The following is a 15,782-nucleotide window of genomic DNA, read 5'->3' on the forward strand; positions in this document are numbered from 1 at the left end:
TTAACAGAGAGGAAAAAATGGTTCTAATAAAAAAAAATCCAAAATTTAGTGAACATTATGAAGCTATTATTTATAGTACCCATTATCTAGGCAAAATTCTGTAAAAATTCTATTTTCTTATTTTCCATAGCAGTTGCGCCCTCTAGCGGCCGTTTTACAAACTTGAAAATAATTTTCAGCAATTTTTCATAGCCCCTTTAGTTATTAATATTTTTTTTCCGTAGGCTCTACGGTTAATATTTTCCGAGATACAGCCGAGAGCTATTCTTAGTGGGACACCCTGTACTACCAGTCATAACCTATGCGTGCGAAATCTGGACACTTAAGACGGACATTATAAGGAGACAGTAGGTCGCACAATGCTCAATGGAACAAAATATGCTGGAAATAACCAAGACTTACTAACCAAGAAGCACTTAAACAAAAGTTCTAAGTTTTTTAGACTTTTTATACATATAGACTTTAATTAGGTATAAAAAATAACTGTAGACGATGCACATTTCATAGAAACCACAAAAGAATTACACCATTTCACCATTACACCAATTACACCAAGTGAGTAAAGTGGTCAGGGCATCATTCATCTCCTTAAGAAACCTATACAAAAACAAAGATTTGCTAAACTACAATTTAAAAAAGCAATTATGTGAGGCTCTTATATTATCACAGACCAATTATTGTAATTTTGTTTACGGGCCTTGTCTCGATCAAAAATCTAAGAGGCAGTTACAGAAGGTACAGAATTCATGTATTCGCTTAATATACAGATTAAGATCGAGAGACCACGTTACATATAAACTAGATATGTTGAATTGGCTAAATATTGAAGACAGACAAAAATTACATTTTGCATGTTTCTTACACAGAATTTTGCGGAATGGTTTTCCTGAGTATTTAACTAATAAACTTAAATTTTGACACTCTAACTATGCTATAAGGCAGTGTAATAACGGCAATAATATGGAAATTCCCAAACATCGCACGGCGGCGCTATATCAGCGTTCGTTCTCCTACCTGGCATCCAAGATGTACAATTCCAACTTGAATCTATACTCCCTTGATTTAAAGACGTTCACTTTCAAAACAAAATTAAAAACTTATATGTTGAGCGGATATAGAATTACACAATAATTTAATTTATTAATTTTTGTATCCTTTACGGAACAATTTTAATTTTTTACTGTTTTTGCTTTAAGTTGTTATTATTACTTATTAAGTTGTTAATTTTTCTTTATCTAAAGTATATTGTAGTATTGTTACTGACGGAAACAGTACTGGGAGAATTTTCAGGTCAGGGGCTTGGAACACCCTCAAAAAGAAAATTCCACTTCTCCAACTCCCATTGGATGACATACCAAGAATTTACAACTTTGAGAAACACCTCACTGTAGTATTGAGTAATAAAAAGGATTGGTAGAAAGAAACGCTTACTCAGCATATAAAAGACCATACCATCACGTGGTATACTGATGCTTCCAAAACTAAAGCAGGGACAGGGATAGGAGTATTTGGGCCGAAAACTGAATACTCCGAACCAATGGGCACCTACCCCAGTATCCTTCAGGCAGAAATTTGCGCTATCGAAAGATGCGTCACGAGTTCAGAGACTTTTTATTTAAATATCCGGAAACTTTCACCATTGACGGTATGTCAGTAATTTTAGCCAACCACACTCAGGTAGAATTTTTACCGCCAGTATAAAAGCTATTTTGTAATATATAACAAAATTTTAGGGTTAGGGTCTCACTGCCCCAATATGGAACTTCATTTTCAGCCGGATGTCAAAATAGACCCTCAGGACACTCAAACGCTTTTGGATTTTTTAGCTCAATGTATTGAAGTTAAGGTACTTCATTATACAGGGTGGCTCTTCCCATACTAAGCTTAAGCTCCAAGAAATCCGAAAATCAATTAAAAATTAGAAAAAAAAAACTTTAATGTGTAACTTCTGGGACATCCTGTAGTCCTCTACATTTTTATAAAATACTTGCAATTAACATCCATAGGCTTCCAAAGTTTTATTTCAATACAAACTGTCATTCTCCTTGTAGCCTTCGCGTCGTATAGGAGGCTCCACCTGTATAAAATTATTTCTGAGCTTTATAAGGATTGTTTTATGAGATTATTTTGTGTTTTTAGGGCCCCATTTTAGTCGAACAGCTGTTCCAAATTGTCAGTTGTAATCTTCCTGAAAGTATTTGGTCCAATTTGTTTAATACACCTATACAGTTGTCTAGCTTTCTGAGGCTGTTCTCTGACAGTTTTCATATACAATCGAATCTAGTTACTTTATTGCAAACTCCAAAAATTAGTCAGAAACATATAACCGCTCAGGTAATATAGAAAATATGAAAATCAACAAAACTTGCCATGTTGCCAACTCTTTAGCGCTTTATATCCTATCACGGCGTGTTCAAAATCTCGCTACACGCTACAGAAAGATCCTACTATCTGAGTTTACCTTAATAAAATTACGGTAACGAAAAAATAATTAAATATTAGTAAATTTTATTAATAAACGAAATTATACTCCGAATTATATAATTATTTCTTAGTTTGCTTGAAATACAACAATTTTTTTTTGATGGGCACGAATTCCGCTACAAGGGCTAAAAATTCGCCATTTTAGGGTAACTCCGCTACGTTTGGCAACACTGAAAACTTGGCGTGCACGTCATCAAAATATTTGACATAGATTTTTTAAACGTATTTTAGATGGATTTAATCAAAGAACATTCAGTAAAAGAGCAACAAGTTAACAATGAAGAGGTAAAAAATGCCAGAAATATTATAAAAGTGGAGCCACAAGAAAAAAATTCGATAGAAAAAATAACTAGTCAAAATTGTCAAGAGAATATTTCTCCAACGTCGCCAATACCTCCACCGCAAAACGCTCCATCTAGTCCAAGATCCATAAGCGATAGACTTAGGCAACCGAAATTGCAGCAAAAACAAATGGAAGCAAAGCAACAGAAGTCTTTGAGCCCCGAACCAGCGATAGTACCGGATAAAAATGGCGTCGACTTCAGGCTAGGTAGGGTTATTTAGTGTCAAAAAATAACTTACACAAAAATATCGTCATTTTAGAGGTTACTGTGACACTTTTTTTTTAATTGTACTGTATATTCTTCATATACATCAGTACTTTTTGGTCAAGAAGGCAGAGTGTTAAGACATGTGAGACCATTAAGGGTCTTAATTGCATAAATAATTTATTTGCTTACAACTTGATCATTATTTTTTTAGAGAAACTGTGTATATAACAATATATTTGTACCATATGCTCCTTTATAAACCATGCAACATTTATACAGATTGTTAACTGGACAGTTACTTATAGGGGAACAGAATGTCAACACTGCCTATTGAGAACGCATGCACTTATAGGGTTTTCTGCGACTCGTCCCGTCGCGTCGCGTCGTCTATCGACGAGCGGACCGAGGTTGCCATATTTCAACCATAAAGCTCTTGCCGCGAGTATAAACAAATTTACAACCTGTATAAGCGATACCAACTAAACTTTTAGTTACATAATCGAGGGTGCGATTTTTAAATTCATTGTTGCCAACCATTGACATATTGGGCGCAAGGCTGACTAACTGGAATTTAAATTTCCCGCTGGTGATTCAGGTGGTAGCTATGCTGTAAAAAATGTCAAGTTACCACATTTATTTATTTATTTCCTGACATTGTCATTCATTTGACACTTTAGTTTTGTATTACAAGTTTTTGGTTTAAATGACTTATGTTGTGATACTTTATGCTTAAAAACGTTTACTAGCAGACCTTGCAGTCGAACATTGTTCTTTTTAGAACCTCATTTAGTACGAACAGTGGGTACAAGGTAGCTTAATAGCCGTTGTTCATTGCAACTTTATTAGAATATTTTGAACGCGAAAGCGGTAGTAATGGTCCTTTATGTCTCTTAAGTGATGTTCTTGTGTGAGTTTTGTTGATGGTAAATAATAACTGTTTAAATATTAATTTTTATATATATAATTTTTTTTGTTTTCTAAAATATTTTGATTGAAACAAAGTATGTAAAAGTTGTACCGGTCAGGCTTAATCAAGTGACTAAAAGTTTAATAGGTTTGAACTATATGAAAAAAAAAAAACAAACAATGGCAATATTAACTTCCTTGCACTAATGGGCCACCCTGTATATCAGTAATTTGTAGTCAAGAAGAAGTTTTTATAGTTTATTCATACTTGTATCTCATTAGGTAAAACGTCTAAGCCTGTGGATCCCCAAATTCAAGATCTTCCAGTGTCTCAAGAAACAGAATCTACAAAATTGCCGCCAACGAAACCCACAAACAACAACCAAACATTGAAGCAAAGAATTAACAGTTTGGTGTTAAAAACCTTACAAGAAAATACAGGTAAAGAATAGAACTATAATTTTCTTTAATCTATATGGCATCTCAATGATGCTGAAGTTACTTTTTTCATAAATAAAGTCTTAAAATAAAGGATAAATTTATATATATTTTTATTTTTTTAATAAATGGGCATAAAAATGTAACTGAGCAATAACATTTTTTGAACTCAGGTTTCAATGGCTAAAATATAAAATATATTTTGCAGGGAGGGATAGACAAACAATGCTAAATCAACAGCAACCTTACAGCGACGCCTGAAAGTTGCTGTTCCATAACACTAGAGTTATATGTAGCAACATAAGAGAATGTCAAATGGTTATAGATGAAATTATGTCTCAAGAACACAAATAATAAGGTAGATACATTAAAATTTTCTATACATTTTTATGTATACTTTTAGCCATATAAGTAATACTGCTGTAATGCTAGTTAAAACTTTAAGCATCTGCTAAGAGAGTGCGACGCCAACAACATGCAGAACGCTATAAACAAGGATAAATAAAGGATATAAAAATCAACCTAACTATTTACCCAGCCTTTATAAGGGGATTTTTTTTATTATTGATACTTGCACAAAAATCCATTCTTTATTAAAAGTTTTGCTTTGTATAAATCGCATATTTAACATTAATACTGATGTTAAAAAAGCATCGAAATTATTGGCGAAACATCGATAAAAACGCCCAACACTAATATAGTGCGATATACAATCGGTTATAACGTTTGACGTTTCGAGGATTGTCAGTATACCTCTCTATATGTCTCTCTTGCTCTCCCACTTGAATAGAGTTTTCTATTTCACAGTCTTGGACGATTTGTGTTATGTATTATTACATACTAGCCTTATAGAAGTATTACTAATATATGCTGTTTATTATTTTTAATCAATTTAAATTTATTAGGATCAAAAAAACTCTTCTGCAAATAATGAAGATAAATCTTGGCCATTCAGAGAAAACAAAGTCGTTGTAGGCTTCGACTGTGAAGGTATCAATTTGGGAGTTAAAGGCCAATTGACGCTTGCTCAAATAGCTACAATGACTGGTTTTGCCTACGTCTTTGACCTGATTTCATGCCCCGAAATGATTCAAGCTGGTTTAAAAAGGATTCTGGAAAGTACAGATGTCATTAAGGTATGTTTATTTTCTCTAAATGTCAACTTCCCTGGGAATACCCTCTATATTGTAATATTTTAATGAAAAAAAAACTTATTTTAGGTGGTGCACGACTGCAGGAACGACTCAGTGAATCTCTTTCGTCAATTTAACATTACTTTGAATTGTGTTTTCGATACTCAAGCTGCGCATGCTGTTCTAACCTATCAAGAATCCGGTAGACCCGTTTACAAGGCCAAAAGCGTGGCTTTAAACGCCCTCTGTGAAATTTACGGGGCATCTGTGAATCCCATGAAGGACCAGCTAAAAAATATCTATAGGTATGATTTCAAATAAAGGCGGAATTTCATGCATCCGTTACACGTTGATATGATCGAATTGATTGGTCTAAGTGATTTCGCGTATAGTTTTTATTAGTTATTAGTTTTTTATTACGTGCGCTTTATGAACATAACTCTGTTCAACGATCCAAGACAGTGACAGTTGTGCCTGTGTCATTTTAATTCATAAGTAAATTGTTTTTTCTGTCATTTTTTGAATGGCATCTGTCCAAATTTTCGTTGGACAGACGGAAATTTGGAAAAGTATAAACGGGATTAACCATTTTAGAACAAGCAAATTTTTCTATGAAGAATGCATTTTTCTCGAAATGTTAATAATAAAAAAGTGTTTCCTCTTGTAAAGACAATCCGGGGGCATACTGTAGATAAATTTACAGTCTTTAAATTCGACCAATAAACTTAACAAATCGTTGGTATTTAACGCATGAAAATCCGCCTTAAATCTTTTGATCTATTAAAAATGTTGCAAAATATGTTTCAGACGCGATCAAAAGTATTGGTCAAGGAGGCCATTGACTCGAGAAATGATTTTGTACGCTTCCGCTGACGTTTTGAGCTTGATTAACGACAAGATATATTATCCTATGGTTAGTGCTATTAAGGAGGAGAATAGGAAATTGATGGTAGAGCTATGTGATGAACAGGTACTAATGTATAAAGTTTTTTAATAAAGCTATTCAAAACCCTGAAATGAGATACTAAACTAATTTCCTGATTGGTTTAAGATATTTCTACATATAAATCCAGACGATGTGAAGCTAAAGAAAAGACAAAGAAAAACTGAGACAGAGGTTAAAGAATTAAGGCTTAAATTGTCTCAACCCACCAAAAGTGTCGTTTTGAGTAACAGGGAAGTTAGATTGTTGAGGTAAATTACATTGAATTTCATTACTTTCTATTTTTTACTTTTATTTTTTGTACTACAACAGCTTTCTTATTTTAGATACATTGAACTAACAGAGGAAGAAAAAGAAAAGCTCAAATCTTCGGCTAAAGTTGCTAAAAAATTGGAGAAGTTGGAAAGTTTAGGACAAGAGCGAGATAATGACAGTTCAGATGAAGACGGAGACAATGATGATTATCCGAGTTTTGACAGGTAACATGACTAAATCTTAAATGACGTTTTAGTCAAGGTGACGATTCAGGGTCAATAATATTTACAGTAAGATTTAAGATATTTCAACCTTATATCATATACTACCCTCAACTGTAATCATATACAGTGCGACAACTGAATGAAGGGCAACGGCGTCTGAGGCAGCAGAGGGAAAGCGTGTAAAAAATCTAGTCATGTCATAGGCGTGCAAATTTATTTTAATCAGATTATTATTAAAAATATTAATCAGTTTTAATAAGTACATTGGAAGTAAATACAAATTTTGGTAATTATTTAGTTAGATAATAATAGATATACTTAATATAATATTAGGTATAAACTAAGAACGCTGTGGTATTTTTGGTATTTTTTAAACTGAGTCTTAAACTTCAAATGACTACCTAATAGGTACTTATCTAATAAAAAACAAATAATAAAATTTTGTATACCTAGGTGCAGCTGATTAAAAAAAATTATACGACTTGATTCGCTTATTTTTTATTTTAAGCAATGTATTATTTTTATGTCTCTATTCTTTATTCTTGATATTTTTTATTAACTTGCAATAAGTTGAGTTATTATTGTTTGATAAAAATCCCTTTGTTGCAGTCTTAATGGACCTCACTTTACCAAAAACAGAAATAAAACTCTTATGGTCATGATCAGATAAATAAATTAAATTAAACTGGTTTCAAAACTTACCACTTGCCCTAATATTATTAACTATTCCAAAAACGTCGTTACTTTGCCAACATTTTCTAAAAGTTAAATCATTATCCAGCCATGTCTCGTCAATGTAAATTATGTTACATCCTTCTTTTCTGTATTTCCGAATTGACTTTATATATTTATACCGCCAATGAAGAATCGTGGGTCTTTCCATTTGGCATTTTTTTGGCATATCCTTTTTAGCATTTCCGAAAATGAAATCCATTGGCATTTAATAGCATCCTCAATGTTTCGCGACTATACGGAGAATTCATTATTTCTCGCAGCTTAAGGAGTAATTTTTTAAATGCAGAAACGACTTTTAGCTCCAAATAAAACTTTTTTATTGTTTGTCTAATGACAGGAAAATCTTCGAAGTCTTTCATAAGAGACAAGCGGGTTTTCTTCTTAGGTGGTGATGACAGCATCTCAGCTGGACGTTCCCGTTGCCGCTCCTCATCTTCTCTATGAATTTTGCGGACTGTTTTTTGAGAAACCCCAATATATAGAGACACGCGATCAATTTTTCTTTTTAGGGGTAATTTAAAAGCATTGTTTCTGGCCTCTTCATCGCAAACTCTATATACCTTAGCGATAATTTCCCTAGATTGGCCAGCAAGGGGTTTCCTTTGTAAAAAAATATTTCCTTCCATTATTAAAAAAAAAACTATTTAAGGTTTAAGGATTGCGAAAACCCTACAAATATAAATGTATTAGGAAATGTGTCATTTATATATGACATATTTTTTTCATGCAAATACTTACTTTATTACACAAAACAACCAAAAACGAGTCCAGTTAATAAGTGTAACAAAATAAACGAATTATAAATTATACTATATTAATTAATAATAAAAATTATATACCATACCAAACAACTATTACTAATTAAAAAACACAGTTGGAACTTTTTCCGCCTACGCCTGTGACCAAAGTTCGGCAACGGCTTCCGATCTGAGGTAGGTACACAATTTAATTTTTTGTCTCCTAGGAATAATCTCTCATCCTCTCACTCTGGCCCACGGCGAAAAATCGCCCGAGGCAGCGCTTTTGCCGGTTCTATTTTGTAGTAGGTATATTTGAAATAGTTTTTTAAAGAATAACTGGTAATAGTAATTTTATTCTGCATTTCCCCATGTAAATAAAATAGCAAATCCCAGAAGACAATACTACTGAGAAAATTCATAAGGTTAAGTAATGAAATAGAAATTTAAAATTTGTACTTCTAGTCTATACAAAATAAATTAGGATTATTACGAGAAAATTGTGACAACATCGTAAAATGCAAGGAAGTGTTTTGCTCGCATTCTTTCGACCTCCCTTCATTGGGTTGTCAGACTGTACTATCATCATTCCCAGCTTATTCAACCATGTCCAATTATGGTAAAGCTTCCCTCACATATTTAGATAATCTCTTTGTAATTGGGTCCATTGTTGTCTATTGTTGGCTATGCGGGCCCAAGATATCCCTACTAATTTCTTAATATCATTATCCCATTTATGGTTTGGGCTTCTTCTAGGTCTCTTAATTCCTGGTGGGTACCATGCTGTAATTCTTGTGGTCCATCTGTAGTTCGTCCTTCTTGCCAAGTATCTTGATCATTGCCACTTGAGGCATTTGATTCTGCGAATGACATCTCTCACCTGGGTGTTTTGTCATATGTGTAATAATATTAAGGCATGAAAATGGAAAGCCTCTTTATCTAACTTGTTGTATTTATTGACGCCTGTCATTTTTTGAAGACACATGTTGACTGTGAATCGTCATCTTTCGTAAAATAGACTGTATGAATATCCTGCTTGAACATAAAATTGTTTGATTTGTATTGTATAATATAATAATTTCAATTATTTTAGTGATATGACATCGCCTCGAAATTCCGAACCGACAAGTTTGACTGAATCAATGCAGCTAGTTGATTCGATTTTAAATGACAATAAGATTGACAGATTGGATAAGATTGACAAGCTGGGTACGTATTTTATTACAGATTTAATCATAGCATGTACATAACTCGTTTTATTAAACATATACCGGGGTATGCAGCGGATTAGGACGCACAGGAAATCATATTATGTGTGTGGATAGAAAGTCTAATTTATTTAAACACAATTTATTTAACACTAAGTAACAAAATAATAACGATAAAACTACTTAAAGAACTATTTATAACTTATTTAAGATTTATCTAACTATTTATATAAAAGGAATTTATTTTGAATTTAGCGCGGCAAATGTACACATCGAACGATCTGTTTGTTCTCTGTCCTCTTCAGGCTCCAGGCGTCGGCTTATATATGAGAGAAACAGACAGTCCCGATTTGATTCGAAAATTCTTAGCCGCGTTCTTCGTCTCACCAGCTTCTATTTGTTCTCGAACGGCACCGGGCGTCTTAGGCCGAGTTCACACGGGTCCGCAACACTGCCCCATTCTTAGATACATGCTCGTCCCGAGATGTACACGGTGAATGAAGATATTTGCAAAGCTGGCCCCTGGTACATTGAGAAGTCTGGTAGAAATAGCAGTCTACAGTTTTCTCTCCCGATCTCAGCTTTGGGTTGTAGCAGCAAACGAGGATCTCGATTCCCGTAAATCTAAACAAGACTTCCATTATGTTCCGGATTGTACGCCAACTCAAACCATCGAGTCCACACGCCAGCTTCGGAATGGCTAATCGTGTAATGTTGTTGTTTATCAGGGTCTTCCATAAATTGAGATAAGTCGGTTACTCGGGGACCATTCCTTGGTAACTAGGTAGAAGATGTGTCTTGCTTGACAATGCGCATTGTCGGTTAGCCTCAAGACGCTTCCGACCTCTGGATCCTGTCGGCGTAGTTCTCCGACACGCCCAAACTTCTCATTGAACGTCGCAGCGATTCCTCTGGACATCCGCAAATCTCGGGCCAGACAGTGAGCGAGCGAATAATCAGGAGGCACGGAAAAGAGGTCTCGTTGTTCTTCTTTGGTCACACCATAGCGAGCCTTCTCACTGTTGTTGTATCGGGCCATGAAGTCGTCAAAGGACATCCCTGAATCATGGGGATCAAAGCTGCAGGTTCTCACAAATAATAACGATAAAACTACTTAAAGAACTATTTATAATTTATTTACGAATTATCTATTTATATAAAAGGAATTTATTTTGAATTTAGCGCGGCAACTGTACACGTCGAACGACCTGTTTGTCCTCTGTCCTCTTCAAGCTCCAGGCGTCGGCTTATATATGATAGAAACAGACAGTCCCGATTTGATTCGAAAATTCTTAGCCGCGTTCTTCGTCTCACCCAGTTTCTATTATTTGTCCTCGAACACTTCTCGAACGGCACCGGGCGTCTTAGGCCGAGTTCACACGGGTCCGCAACAATATGTAAATGGTAACACAAGTATACACGGTTTTGGACCGGAGCAACTAAAAGCAATTTCTAAGATAATTTCTGGAGCTGAATCCAAATCAGCAGTCCATTTTTTAAGATTGGTTCTAGTTTTCGAAATATTCAATAAATTCATTATTTTACTATTTTTAACCGTTAACGGTCATTTATTGAATTAAACAATATAAATCAGAAATGAACAGAGGTTGAGCTGAGTCTTTTATACTGCTTGGGATCTGTTTCACGTATTAGGGCCCAACAGTAATCGCTCATCATGCCTTCGTCCCAAAATCCTTGGTATCGCCTTTCGATTTTCGCTATATCTTGGTGTAGCCGCTCTCCTTGCTCGTCGCTCGTGTCGCCCAAGTTTTGTGGAAAAAAAATCAAGATGTGAATGCAGAAAATGTATCTTGAGAGACATTCGAGCTCCAATCTTGTGGTAATTTTGCAACAAATTGTCGATTGCTTGCTTGTAATCTGGTGATTTATGATTACCGAGAAAGTTGTGAACAACACTTTGAAACGATGCCCGTGCTGCTGCCTCATCAAGCGTTAAACATTTTGTAAACGTTGCTTCAGCCATTAGTTTTTTCGAATATCAGGTCCGACAAATATTTCTTCTTTGATTTTTGCGTATTTGCGACAGTTTTGGAAACAACTTGGTACAAAAGTACTGGAAAGCCGGTCCTTCGCAATGAGCGCTTTGAAAAAGTTCTTAATAAGGCCAAGTTTAATGTGAAGAGGTGGCAGTAAAACGTCTTGTGGGTTTACAAGTGGTATCAACGTCGTCAACTACCCGAGCCATTAAGAGCGCATTGCTACTGCCATGCGCGAAGTCGAAAACTAGAGCCAATCTTGACAAACGGATTGAAGATCTGAGTTCAGGGCATCAAATAACGTTAAGAATCGTTCTCATCTGCTCGAGTCCAAAAGTTGACGCGAATTTGTAAACTTGTGTAATGAAATCCTTTAAATTTACAAAATTTACCACTCGTATTTGTTCACACGTATTTGTTTGTTGTCCAGGTATTCATTGGTTTGGGTTGGTTAGGTGTCATGACATCTTTCAAAACACAAAATACACTTAGATCCATTTTATCACACACTAAACCAATGAATACTGAACAACAAACAAAAATATAATATACAAAATACCATGTGAATGCTATAAATTTTACATTGGTGAAACGTCTAGACTCTCAAATGTTCGAATTAAAGAACATAAAGATTAGTGTACATTTTGTGTTTGAAGGATGTTCATACATATGTTACATTGTTTTCTTATCCTTCTTATTTTTTCCGAAACCCCAAAAAATAACTTCCTATCTCTCAGGATTGTTTTCACTAATTTGATTTAATTTTTTTAGAATCAATCCTTAGTTCAGCAGCGTTACTGCCATCTGACGGTGATATTGTGAAATGTTCCTGCAACTGTCACACAAGCAAAATAAACGGAATGAAGCCAGAAAGGGTGCTATCTCCGACGAACGAATATGTAACGAGTGTTGGCCAGAACGAGGCCATCTTTGCGAAGGAAAACCATTCGAACATTAGTACTCAAACGTTGAGTACCGGCGATATTGTTGTTACGAAGATATTTTTTCAAGAACCAACAGACTGATGTATAAGTGACATTTGACACTGAAAGTATCAATTTTCTTGAAAGGCTCATTAAACATATTTTTTAACTAAAATTTTGGGGAAAAATATTATAATAATTATTATCAGATGGTAAAATATTATTTTTACTGAACCTTAAGGCTAGTCCTGACCATAGAATTTGGTGCCTTATTGAAAATTATACGTAATTTGCCTTGTGTGTAATAATAACAAAAAAGCCTTATGTATAAGCATATCACTACAGCTTATTCAATACTAGCTACTGATAGGGAAGTGCCTTTAAACCGGAAGATTGATTTTTTGTCTAATTTATGATCGAGAAAAAACGGCGTCAAGTGAGCTTAGACATGGCGGTCGATGATATTACATTATAGCTTAATTTTTTATGCCTACTCTGACGCCGTTTTTTTTTCTCTCGACCGTATTGTATTTTTTACGGCCTCGAACAAAAAGGGGGTCGTGTTACCTCGGAAATGATTGATGGCATTCACCATGTAATTTCAGATATAAAATGCTGGCGATCTTTATTTTGAAGCCTTTTATTCGATTTTATGGTATATTTTTATGGTTTACGTATACAGTGATCTAGAAAAAAGGGCGTCAAGTTGGCTTGGAAATGACGATCGATGACATTGACTGTAAATTTCAGACATCAAACAACTGTAATGTTTATTTTCAGTGCAACTCTGACGTCGTTTTTTTTCTCTCGATCTTATAGTATTCTTTGCGGTATACATATAGAGTATAATCTAGAAAAAAAAGGCGTCAAGTTGACTTGGAAATGACGGTCGATAATATTGACTGTATAATCAATGCAATCTTAATTTTGAAGGCAACTCATAACGCTGTTTTTTTTCTCGGTCGTATGTTATTTTTTATAGTATACACATACAGAATGATCGAAAAAAAGCGTAAAGTTAGCTTGGATATGTCTATTGAGGATATTAACCATATAATTTTAGATATAAATTATCAGCGATCTACATTTCCAAGCTAACTCTGACGCTTTTTTTATCCTGTGTATTTTTTTACGATCTACACGTACAGTATCATTAAAAAAAGGCATTAAGTTGGCTTGAAAATGACGATCGATGGATGCCATTCACCATTTAATTTTAGTTATAAATTGGCGTTCTTTATTTCCAAGCCAACTGTGACGCCAATTTTTTTTCTCTATCTTATAGTATTCTTTACGGTCAACATATTTAGAAAAAAGAATGTCAACTTGGCTTAGAAGTGACTATCGATGACATTCGCCATATAAAATTATTATACATGTGAAATATAGCAATCTTCAATCCAATTGGAAACAAACTCTTAATGCCGTTTTTTTTCTCGATCATTGGTATTCTTTACTATCTATACATACAGTATGATCGAAAAAAAGGCGTCAAGTTGGCTTGAAAATGAAGATCGATGACATTTACCATAAAATTTTACATACTATAAAACGATAGCGGTCTCCATTTCCAAGCTAACTCGGACGCTGTTTTTTTTTCGATTTTATGGTAGTTTAATACATGTAGATAGAAAAAAAACAAAGAACTAACTAGTATTGAATAAGCATATATTAATATTAACTTTATACAATAAAATGCAACTTATTGCATTATAAGCGGAATTCATTAAAAAAGTCAATATTAAAAGAAACAAAATACAAGATCAAATAGTTTTCTTGTTATTTGTTATTAGTTTTATATAAATATATAATAAACACATAAACATACAAGTTGAAAAAGTAAACTGCAGTGCGATTCTGTAAACATATTTCCTGTCTAGTGACTCATCAATCGTATGAGAATAACATAGGCTAGGCAATAAATTTCTTGCTACGGAGCTTACAAAATCCCACTGCTGGGTATATTTTCAATTCTTTAATACTCTGTTATATACTATGTACTCAGTTTGGTAAAAGAAAAATTTGTATAGTAGTTCAGTGCTCAATAAATTATAGAATAGATATACCAGAAAAAAATGTACTGTGAAAATCTGTCACGAAATTTGTGAAATGTTTTACAAGTGAAAAACAGTTTTTTATGTCTAAGTACTTAAAACTGGCGAATATGGTGGCAATATTAGTAAAAGTTCATCAAATTTTGACTTGGAAAACAAAATTGTGATGGAAGGTTGTATTCGGACGAAAAAAATTTGTGATATATGGCCTTATATTGAAATTAACACATATTTCAATATACATTTTCTACAAAAAAATAATATAGAAAATAACTATTAGTTAACCTAAAATATCAATATGATTATAAAAAATGTATACTGCCTAAATGCAGTCAATTAGAATCATTTAGAGAAACATATTAATTAGATTGATACCGTATGATCGAAAAAAACGGCGTCAAAGACGGTTGGGGAATGACAGTCAATGATATTTTTGACGAGGTCAATCTCTAGACGTCATTTACTAAAAATTGACGTAAGACTTGCCAAAAATTGACACTAATTATAGAAAAATTAAAGGATAGAACGTTTCTAGATACTCAAATCTATTTCCAAAAAATTATTTTTCTTGAATTTTTAACTCTATTTTTACCCAATATAAAAATGGCGTCTAGAGGTTGATGTCGCCAAAATAAATCAACGATTGTCATTCCTCAGCTATCTTTGACGCCGTTTTTTTTCGATCGTATAGTATTAAACACTTATAAAAATTTTATTTAAGTTTTAACCGAGAATATTTTTACTTATCAATTAATTTTATAGATTTATATGTTTATTTTGGCAAATAATAAATTTGCAGCCATATATTTTAATGTTTTTATATCTATTGATATGTATCTGTATATACCGGTACGACAAAAAGTTTCATGATCAAGCCAGAAAAATTTGTCATCATACAAAGATTTTTGATCTTACTGTATATGTTACGTATATACCATATGACCGAAAAAGGCCTCCGCGTAATGCCGTTATTTTTCGATTGTACAGTACATATACAGTAGGATCAAAAAGTTATATGATCAGTCGTTATTTTTTCTTAGTGTTTCTAGTTTATTTGTCATTATACACAGTACAGGGTGTCTTCACATCATTGTCCACTGTGTTACTTCTTTATGAAATTAAAGATGCTCCATACAGTACAATAGTACAAAAGAGTACATTATACAACATTTTAAAATTCGCCCTGTATTTCAG

General features: G+C 33.7%; 1 protein-coding gene across 1 annotated transcript; it reads left to right on the top strand.

The window, feature by feature from the left end:
* Positions 1-1,587: 1,587 nt before the first annotated feature.
* Positions 1,588-15,782, top strand: LOC115877248. The gene is made up of 13 exons (XM_030893398.1): positions 1,588-1,645; positions 1,734-1,846; positions 2,140-2,334; positions 2,716-3,034; positions 4,224-4,382; positions 4,588-4,634; positions 5,285-5,515; positions 5,600-5,817; positions 6,320-6,482; positions 6,564-6,706; positions 6,782-6,934; positions 9,500-9,615; positions 12,383-15,782. Exons 1-13 carry the CDS (start codon positions 1,588-1,590, stop codon positions 12,634-12,636), a joined length of 2,169 nt encoding a protein of 722 aa, XP_030749258.1. The 3' UTR covers positions 12,637-15,782.

The sequence above is a fragment of the Sitophilus oryzae genome, unplaced genomic scaffold, assembly GCF_002938485.1.
Source record: "Sitophilus oryzae breed Bouriz unplaced genomic scaffold, Soryzae_2.0 scaffold_1442_pilon_pilon, whole genome shotgun sequence".
Classification (NCBI taxonomy): domain Eukaryota; kingdom Metazoa; phylum Arthropoda; class Insecta; order Coleoptera; family Curculionidae; genus Sitophilus; species Sitophilus oryzae.

Bases quoted from the DNA above. Each gene is read 5' to 3' on its own strand.
- LOC115877248 (XM_030893398.1), top strand. From the start codon at position 1,588: ATGCGTCACGAGTTCAGAGACTTTTTATTTAAATATCCGGAAACTTTC. The intron at 2,335-2,715 runs GTAATATAGAAA...AACGTATTTTAG, and splicing joins AGAAACATATAACCGCTCAG to ATGGATTTAATCAAAGAACA. The intron at 6,935-9,499 runs GTAACATGACTA...CAATTATTTTAG, and splicing joins GATTATCCGAGTTTTGACAG to TGATATGACATCGCCTCGAA.